General features: G+C 55.0%; 1 protein-coding gene across 1 annotated transcript; it reads left to right on the forward strand.

Annotated features, from left to right (window-relative positions):
• Window positions 1-223: 223 nt before the first annotated feature.
• LOC132208429 (uncharacterized) lies at window positions 224-4674 on the forward strand. Its single transcript, XM_059644001.1, has 4 exons — window positions 224-353; window positions 1022-1223; window positions 2211-3585; window positions 3648-4674. Exons 1-4 carry the CDS (start codon window positions 224-226, stop codon window positions 4176-4178), a joined length of 2238 nt encoding a protein of 745 aa, XP_059499984.1. The 3' UTR covers window positions 4179-4674.
• The last annotated feature ends 4306 nt before the right edge of the window (window positions 4675-8980 follow it).

The following is an 8980-nucleotide window of genomic DNA, read 5'->3' on the forward strand; positions in this document are numbered from 1 at the left end:
CCCCCCCACCCCCCCGATGAACCTTAATCCTGACCCCACAATTTTATAAATCTCGAAAAGTTGCCCCTTACGCGCCGGCCTCCCCTTGTAACCCAAAACACTCCGCCTCCGGCAACATCCTGGTTAAATCTCTAACCTGGCCCCCCACAACCTCCGGCTTTAATAATGTCCCTCCCTGTGACGGGGGTGCGGGCACACAGTTGCTGCAGAAGAGGCCTCACCGATGCCCCCACCCCAACGTGATGTCCCCACCAACTCCTTAGACCCCACCCCGAAAGGGTCTGACAGACGAAGGCCAGCGTGCCGAAGGCCTTCCTCACCACCCTGTCGACCCGGGACGCCGACTTCAAAGGGTATGTCCCCAGGTCCCTCGGTTCTACAACACGAACCCCAGGACCCTGCTTTTAATTGGGTAAGGCCTGCCCCTTAGCCAAATTAAACTCGGACCTCTCTTGACCTCAAACTATCAGCATTTTTCCCCAAATCTATTTGGGTTGATGAAAGATGGGGCATACCCTGACTGCCGCACTGCTTGGTGGAAAACGTGGGCTTGATTTTCGGGGTCGCTCTCTCTACTGAGCGAAACGCCACTTCCTGCTTGTTGCCTTGCCATGCTGCAGTCTGGATTCATGTCCGCAGGACACCTGCGCATCTCCCTGCAAGTTCACTTTGCAAAGCACGGTGGCTGCGTGGTCAGCTCTGCTGCCTCATAAGGCCAGGGACCCTGGGGGCGACTATCAGTGTGCGCACATTCTCCCCGTTTCTGCACGTGTTTCCTCCCGCAGTCTGCAGGACGGGCGGGTTGGCCGTGCTACATTACCCACAGTGCCCCCAAGGACGTGCGGGTCTGGGCGGATTGGCCGTGCTACATTACCCACAGTGCCCCCAAGGAAGTGCGGGTCAGGGCGGGTAGGCCGTGCTACATTACCCACAGTGCCCCGGGGACGTGCGGGTCAGGCGGGTTGGCCGTGCCACATTACCCACAGTGCCCCGGGGACGTGCGGGTCAGGGCGGGTTGGCCGTGCTCCATTACCCACAGTGCCCCGGGGACGTGCGGGTCAGGGCGGGTTGGCCGTGCTACATTACCCACAGTGCCCCGGGGACGTGCGGGTCAGGGCGGGTTGGCCGTGCTACATTACCCACAGTGCCCCAGGGGACAGTCTTTTCAGGGTCAATGTAATCCCCTTTTCTGCAAAGAGAGAATCGTGGCTCCCATTTCTGCCCCCTCCCTTCAAATCCCTCCCTCCCTATCTCCGTCACCTCCTCCAGCCCCTACAGCCCTCACCCTCCTGTTCAAATCCCCTCCCTCCCTATCTCCGTCACCGCCTCCTGCCCTCTCCCGTCCTCACCCTCCTGTTCAAATCCCCTCCCTCCCTATCTCCGTCACCTCCTCCAGCCCATACAGCCCTCACCCTCCTGTTCAAATCCCCTCCCTCCCTATCTCCGTCACCGCCTCCTGCCCTCTCCCGTCCTCACCCTCCCGTTCAAATCCCCTCCCTCCCTATCTCCATCACTACAATCCTCATCCTCCTGTTCAAATCCCCTCCCTCCCTATCTCCGTCACCCCCCTACAGCCCTCACCCTCCTGTTCAAATCCCCTCCCTCCCTATCTCCGTCACCTCCTCCAGCCCCTACAGACCTCACCCTCCTGTTCAAATCCCCTCCCTCCCTATCTCCGTCACCTCCTCCAGCCCCTACAGCCCTCACCCTCCTGTTCAAATCCCCTCCCTCCCTATCTCCGTCACCTCCTCCAGCCCCTACAGCCCTCACCCTCCTGTTCAAATCCCCTCCCTCCCTATCTCCGTCACCTCCTCCAGCCCCTACAGCCCTCACCCTCCTGTTCAAATCCCTCCCTCCCTATCTCCGTCACCTCCTCCAGCCCCTACAGCCCTCACCCTCCTGTTCAAATCCCCTCCCTCCCTATCTCCGTCACCTCCTCCAGCCCCTACAGCCCTCACCCTCCTGTTCAAATCCCCCTCCCTCCCTATCTCCGTCACCTCCTCCAGCCCCTACAGCCCTCACCCTCCTGTTCAAATCCCCTCCCTCCCTATCTCCGTCACCTCCTCCAGCCCCTACAGCCCTCACCCTCCTGTTCAAATCCCCTCCCTCCCTATCTCCGTCACCTCCTCCAGCCCCTACAGCCCTCACCCTCCTGTTCAAATCCCCTCCCTCCCTATCTCCGTCACCTCCTCCAGCCCCTACAGCCCTCACCCTCCCTTCAAATCCCCTCCCTCCCTATCTCCGTCACCGCCTCCTGCCCTCTCCCGTCCTCACCCTCCTGTTCAAATCCCCTCCCTCCCTATCTCCGTCACCTCCTCCAGCCCATACAGCCCTCACCCTCCTGTTCAAATCCCCTCCTCCCTATCTCCGTCACCGCCTCCTGCCCTCTCCCGTCCTCACCCTCCCGTTCAAATCCCCTCCCTCCCTATCTCCATCACTACAATCCTCATCCTCCTGTTCAAATCCCCTCCCTCCCTATCTCCGTCACCCCCGACAGCCCTCACCCTCCTGTTCAAATCCCCTCCCTCCCTATCTCCGTCACCTCCTCCAGCCCCTACAGCCCTCACCCTCCTGTTCAAATCCCCTCCCTCCCTATCTCCGTCACCTCCTCCAGCCCCTACAGCCCTCAGCCTCCTGTTCAAATCCCCTCCCTCCCTATCTCCGCCACCTCCTCCAGCCCTCTCCCTCCTGTTCAAATCCCTCCCTCCCTATCTCCGTCACCTCCTCCAGCCCCTACAGACCTCACCCTCCTGTTCAAATCCCCTCCCTCCCTATCTCCGTCACCTCCTCCAGCCCCTACAGCCCTCAGCCTCCTGTTCAAATCCCCTCCCTCCCTATCTCCGCCACCTCCTCCAGCCCTCTCCCTCCTGTTCAAATCCCCTCCCTCCCTATCTCCGTCACCTCCTCCAGCCCCTACAGTCCTCACCCTCCTGTTCAAATCCCCTCCCTCCCTATCTTCCGTCACCTCCTCCAGCCCCTACAGCCCTTACCCTCCCTTCAAATCCCCTCCCTCCCTATCTCCGTCACCTCCTCCAGCCCCTACAGTCCTCACCCTCCTGTTCAAATCCCCTCCCTCCCTATCTCCGTTACCTCCTCCAGCCCCTACAGCCCTCACCCTCCGGTTCAAATCCCCTCCCTCCCTATCTCTGTCACCACCTCCAGCCCCCTGCAGCCCTCACCCTCCTGTTCAAATCCCCTCCCTCCCTATCTCCGCCACCTCCTCCAGCTCTCACCCTCCTGTTCAAATCCCCTCCCTCCCTATCTCCGTCACCTCCTCCAGCCCTACAGCCCTCAGCCTCCTGTTCAAATCCCCTCCCTCCCTATCTCCGTCACCTCCACCAGCCCCTACAATCCTCACCCTCCTGTTCAAATCCCCTCCCTCCCTATCTCCGTCACCTCCTCCAGTCCCTACAGCCCTCACCCTCCTGTTCAAATCCCCTCCCTCCCTATCTCCGTCACCTCCACCAGCCCCTACAATCCTCATCCTCCTGTTCAAATCCCCTCCCTCCCTATCTCCGTCACCTCCTCCAGCCCCTACAGCCCTCTCCCTCCTGTTCAAATCCCCTCCCTCCCTATCTCCGTCACCTCCTCCCAGCCCCTACAGCCCTCTCCCTCCCTTCAAATCCCTCCCTCCCTATCTCCACCACCTCCTCCAGCCCCTACAGCCCTCATCCTCCTGTTCAAATCCCCTCCCTCCCTATCTCCGTCACCTCCTCCAGCCCATACAGCTCTCACCCTCCTGTTCAAATCCCCTCCCTCCCTATCTCCGTCACCGCCTCCTGCCCTCTCCCGTCCTCACCCTCCTGTTCAAATCCCCTCCCTCCTTATCTCCGTCACCTCCTCCAGCCCCTACAGCCCTCACCCTCCTGTTCAAATCCCCTCCCTCCCTATCTCCGTCACCTCCTCCAGCCCCTACAGCCCTCACCCTCCTGTTCAATCCCCTCCCTCCCTATCTCCGTCACCTCCTCCAGCCCCTACAGCCCTCACCCTCCTGTTCAAATCCCCTCCCTCCCTATCTCCGTCACCTCCTCCAGCCCCTACACGCCTCACCCTCCTGTTCAAATCCCCTCCCTCCCTATCTCCGTCACCTCCTCCAGCCCCTACACGCCTCACCCTCCTGTTCAAATCCCCTCCCTCTATGTTTCCGTCACCTCCTCCAGCCCTCGCCCTCGTCTTGAAACACCTCCCTCCGTACCACCGTTGCCTCTCCCTGTAGAACGTGTTGTCCCGTTGTGGTCAGGTTGCTTGTTCTGGGGGCTCCATTTTATGGGGGAAATGGCATGAAGGGTGCTGGTGAAATGCAGATGTACTGTCTGAACTCCTGTCACGCCCGCTCCACCAGCTGAACACAGCGTAGTCAGTGCCCGTTCCCCCTGGGCTGCTCCTGTTCCCACTGTGCCCAACGCAGAGCGTTCGTGTGCGTTTGCACGTGCCCTGGTCAGAGCAGCAGCACTGTGCTTCCGTCGACCTTGTTACGTTCTCTCTCCTGGTACAGGAGGGGCAGCGGCGGCATCCAGGGGAGGCCGGGTGAGCAGGAGAAGGGACGATGCACAGCAGGTTAGTTGGGTGCAGGCTGGTAAAATGTGGCCTGGGAAGTGGGTGCCCTGCATCATGAGATGGAAGCCCATGTGCACCGATGAATAAAGCTGGACACAATCGTGTTGCTTGTCTGCATTTCATTCATTTTCCTTCCCCCTCCCCCGACACGGGATGTGGACTGAGAGACACCAGTCAGTGTACAGATATCTCCCTGAGAGAGAGGGGGGGGGACTGAGAGACACCAGTCAGTGTACAGATATCTCCCTCAGAGAGAGAGAGAGGGGGGGGGACTGAGAGACACCAGTCAGTGTACAGATATCTCCCTGAGAGAGAGAGGGGGGGGACTGAGAGACACCAGTCAGTGTACAGATATCTCCCTGAGAGAGAGAGAGGGGACTGAGAGACACCAGTCAGTGTACAGGTATCTCCCTGAGAGAGAGAGAGGGGGAGGTACTGAGAGACACCAGTCAGTGTACAGATATCTCCCTGAGAGAGAGGGGGGGGACTGAGAGACACCAGTCAGTGTACAGATATCTCCCTGAGAGAGAGAGAGGGGACTGAGAGACACCAGTCAGTGTACAGATATCTCCCTGAGAGAGAGAGGGGGGACTGAGAGACACCAGTCAGTGTACAGATATCTCCCTGAGAGAGAGAGAGGGGGGACTGAGGGACACCAGTCAGTGTACAGATATCTCCCTGAGAGAGAGAGAGGGGGGACTGAGAGACACAGTCAGTGTACAGATATCTCCCTGAGAGAGAGAGAGAGAGAGAGGGGGGGGGACTGAGAGACACCAGTCAGTAGATATCTCCCTGAGAGAGAGAGAGGGACTGAGAGACACCAGTCAGTGTACAGATATCTCCCTGAGAGAGAGAGGGGGGACTGAGAGACACCAGTCAGTGTACAGATATCTCCCTGAGAGAGAGAGGGGGTACTGAGAGACACCAGTCAGTGTACAGATATCTCCCTGAGAGAGAGAGAGGGGGACTGAGAGACACCAGTCAGTGTACAGATATCTCCCTGAGAGAGAGAGAGGGGGGGACTGAGAGACACCAGTCAGTGTACAGATATCTCCCTGAGAGAGAGAGAGGGGACTGAGAGACACCAGTCATTGTACAGATATAGAACATTACAGCACAGGACAGGCCCTTCGGCTTTCGATGTTGTGCCGACCTGTCATACCGATCTCAAGCCCATCTAACCTACACTATTCCATGTACGTCCATATGCTTATCCAATGATGACTTAAATGTACCTAAAGTTGGCGAATCTACTACCGTTGCAGGCAAAGCGTTCCATTCCCTGACTACTCTCTGAGTAAAGAAACTACCTCTGACATCTGTCCTATATCTTTCACCCCTCAATTTAAAGCTATGCCCCCTCGTGCTCGCCATCACTATCCTCGGAAAAAGGCTCTCCCTATCTAACCCTCTGATTATTTTATATGTCTCAATTAAGTCACCTCTCAACCTTCTCTCTAATGAAAACAGCCTCAAGTTCCTCAGCTTTTCCTCATAAGACCTTCCCTCCAGACCAGGCAACATCCTAGTAAATCTCCTCTGCACCCTTTCCAAAGCTTCCACATCCTTCTTATAATGCGGTGACCAGAACTGTTCGCAATACTCCAAGTGCGGCCGCACCAGAGTTTGTACAGCTTCACCATAACCTCCTACACCTAAAGCATGTAAATGTGATTGGCCTTTCACGATGGCTTCATACTTACGTCCATCCTCAAGTCACATCTCAATGAAGTACCTTTGTCCAAAAGATTCTGGCTAAAGATTCTTGTTGGTGATGACCAACAGAATGAATGACTTTGACAATTCCTTTGCAGACATGTCACAGCCATGGCCTTTGTTGCATCTTATTCCAATGAACTAGTCAATAGACTCGAGTAGTGGGAGTTGATTATTCCAGCAGTTAATTCTCACCATCAGCTGGTCTTCAAGAGCTTACAGGTCTTTCTGACATTCCACTGAAAGACCAGATGCTTTACATTTTTGTGTGACTCCTCTTTGCCAATGTCAAGCAAGATTTTTAAATCTCATTCCTCACGTTCAAGAGCTTTACAGGTCTTTCTGATATTCCACTGAAAGACCAGATGCTTTACATTTTTGTGTGACTCCTCTTTGCCAATGTCAAGCAAGATTTTAAATCTCATTCCTCACGTTCAAGAGCTTTACAGGTCTTTCTGATATTCCACTGAAAGACCAGATGCTTTACATTTTTGTGTGACTCCTCTTTGCCAATGTCAAGCAAGATTTTTAAATCTCATTCCTCACGTTCAAGAGCTTTACAGGTCTTTCTGATATTCCACTGAAAGACCAGATGCTTTACATTTTTGTGTGACTCCTCTTTGCCAATGTCAAGCAAGATTTTTAAATCTCATTCCTCACGTTCAAGAGCTTTACAGGTCTTTCTGATATTCCACTGAAAGACCAGATGCTTTACATTTTGTGTGACTCCTCTTTGCCAATGTCAAGCAAGATTTTTAAATCTCATTCCTCACGTTCAAGAGCTTTACAGGTCTTTCTGATATTCCACTGAAAGACCAGATGCTTTACATTTTTGTGTGACTCCTCTTTGCCAATGTCAAGCAAGATTTTTAAAATCTCATTCCTCACAATCATGTCATTCATGCTGTAAGCGGGAACTGCAAGCTGTATTTAACAGTTATATTTCAGTGAAGGTGCCAAATGATATTGTCCAATCAATAATTAACTTGCAGTACAGTATTTCATAGAATTTTTACAGTATGGAAGAAGGGCCATGCAGCCCATGGGTCCACACTATCCCTCCAAAGAGCATCCCATCCAAACCCACCACCCTATCCTATCCCTGTTACCCTACACTCCACATGGCCGGTCCATACAGCATGCACATGCCTAGGCACTACAGGGCAATCTCAGCTGGACAATCTACCCAACTTTGGACAGTGAGAGGAACCTGCAGCACCCGGAAGAAACCCATGCAGACACAGGGAGAATGCACAATCTCCACATAGACAGTCATTCAAGGCCATAATCAAACCTGGGGTCCCTCGCACTGAGAGGTATCTCCCTGAGAGAGATGGGGGGAGACTGAGAGACACCAGTCAGTGTACAGATATCTCCCTGAGAGAGAGAGAGGGGGGCCTGAGAGACACCAGTCAGTGTACAGATATCTCACTGAGACAGAGAGAGGGGGGGACTGAGAGACACCAGTCAGTGTACAGATATCTCCCTGAGGGAGAGAGGGGGGGACTGAGAGACACCAGTCAGTGTACAGATATCTCCCAGAGAGAGAGAGGGGGACTGAGAGACACCAGTCAGTGTACAGATATCTCCCTGAGAGAGAGAGAGAGAGGGGGGACTGAGAGACCGACCAGTCAGTGTACAGATATCTCCCTGAGAGAGAGAGAGAGAGGGGACTGAGAGACACCAGTCAGTGTACAGATATCCCCCTGAGAGAGAGAGAGAGGGGGGGGGGACTGAGAGACACCAGTCAGTGTACAGATATCTCCCTGAGAGAGAGAGGGGGGGGAACTGAGAGACACCAGTCAGTGTACAGATATCTCCCTGAGAGAGAGGGGGGACTGAGAGACACCAGTCAGTGTACAGATATCTCCCGAGGGAGAGAGAGGGGGGACTGAGAGACACCAGTCAGTGTACAGATATCTCCCTGAGAGAGAGAGGGGGGGACTGAGAGACACCAGTCAGTGTACAGATATCTCCCTGAGAGAGAGAGAGAGGGGGACTGAGAGACACCAGTCAGTGTACAGATATCTCCCTGAGAGAGAGAGGGGGGACTGAGAGACACCAGTCAGTGTACAGATATCTCCCTGAGAGAGAGAGGGGGGGAATGAGAGACACCAGTCAGTGTACAGATATCTCCCTGAGAGAGAGAGGGGGTACTGAGAGACACCAGTCAGTGTACAGATATCTCCCTGAGAGAGAGAGGGGGGGACTGAGAGACACCAGTCAGTGTACAGATTCCCAGAGAGAGGGGGGACTGAGAGGACACCAGTCAGTGTACAGATATCTCCCTGAGAGAGAGAGAGGGGGGGACTGAGAGACACCAGTCAGTGTACAGATATCTCCCTGAGAGAGAGAGGGGGGACTGAGAGACACCAGTCAGTGTACAGATATCTCCCTGAGAGAGAGAGGGGGGACTGAGAGACACCAGTCAGTGTACAGATATCTCCCTGAGAGAGAGAGAGAGAGAGGGGGAACTGAGAGACACCAGTCAGTGTACAGATATCTCCCTGAGAGAGAGAGAGAGGGGGACTGAGAGACACCAGTCAGTGTACAGATATCTCCCTGAGAGAGAGAGAGGGGGACTGAGAGACACCAGTCAGTGTACAGATATCTCCCTGAGAGAGAGGGGGGACTGAGAGACACCAGTCAGTGTACAGATATCTCCCTGAGAGTGAGAGGAAGGGGGGGACTGAGAGACACCAGTCAG

This window comes from Stegostoma tigrinum, unplaced genomic scaffold (genome assembly GCF_030684315.1).
Source record: "Stegostoma tigrinum isolate sSteTig4 unplaced genomic scaffold, sSteTig4.hap1 scaffold_391, whole genome shotgun sequence".
Taxonomy (NCBI): domain Eukaryota; kingdom Metazoa; phylum Chordata; class Chondrichthyes; order Orectolobiformes; family Stegostomatidae; genus Stegostoma; species Stegostoma tigrinum.

Coding starts and splice junctions, on each gene's coding strand:
- LOC132208429 (XM_059644001.1), top strand. CDS start 224: ATGCCCCCACCCCAACGTGATGTCCCCACCAACTCCTTAGACCCCACC. Junction 354..1,021: donor CGGGACGCCGACTTCAAAGG/GTATGTCCCCAG, acceptor GGCGGGTTGGCC/GTGCTCCATTACCCACAGTG. Junction 3,586..3,647: donor TCCCTCCCTATCTCCGTCAC/CTCCTCCCAGCC, acceptor TATCTCCACCAC/CTCCTCCAGCCCCTACAGCC.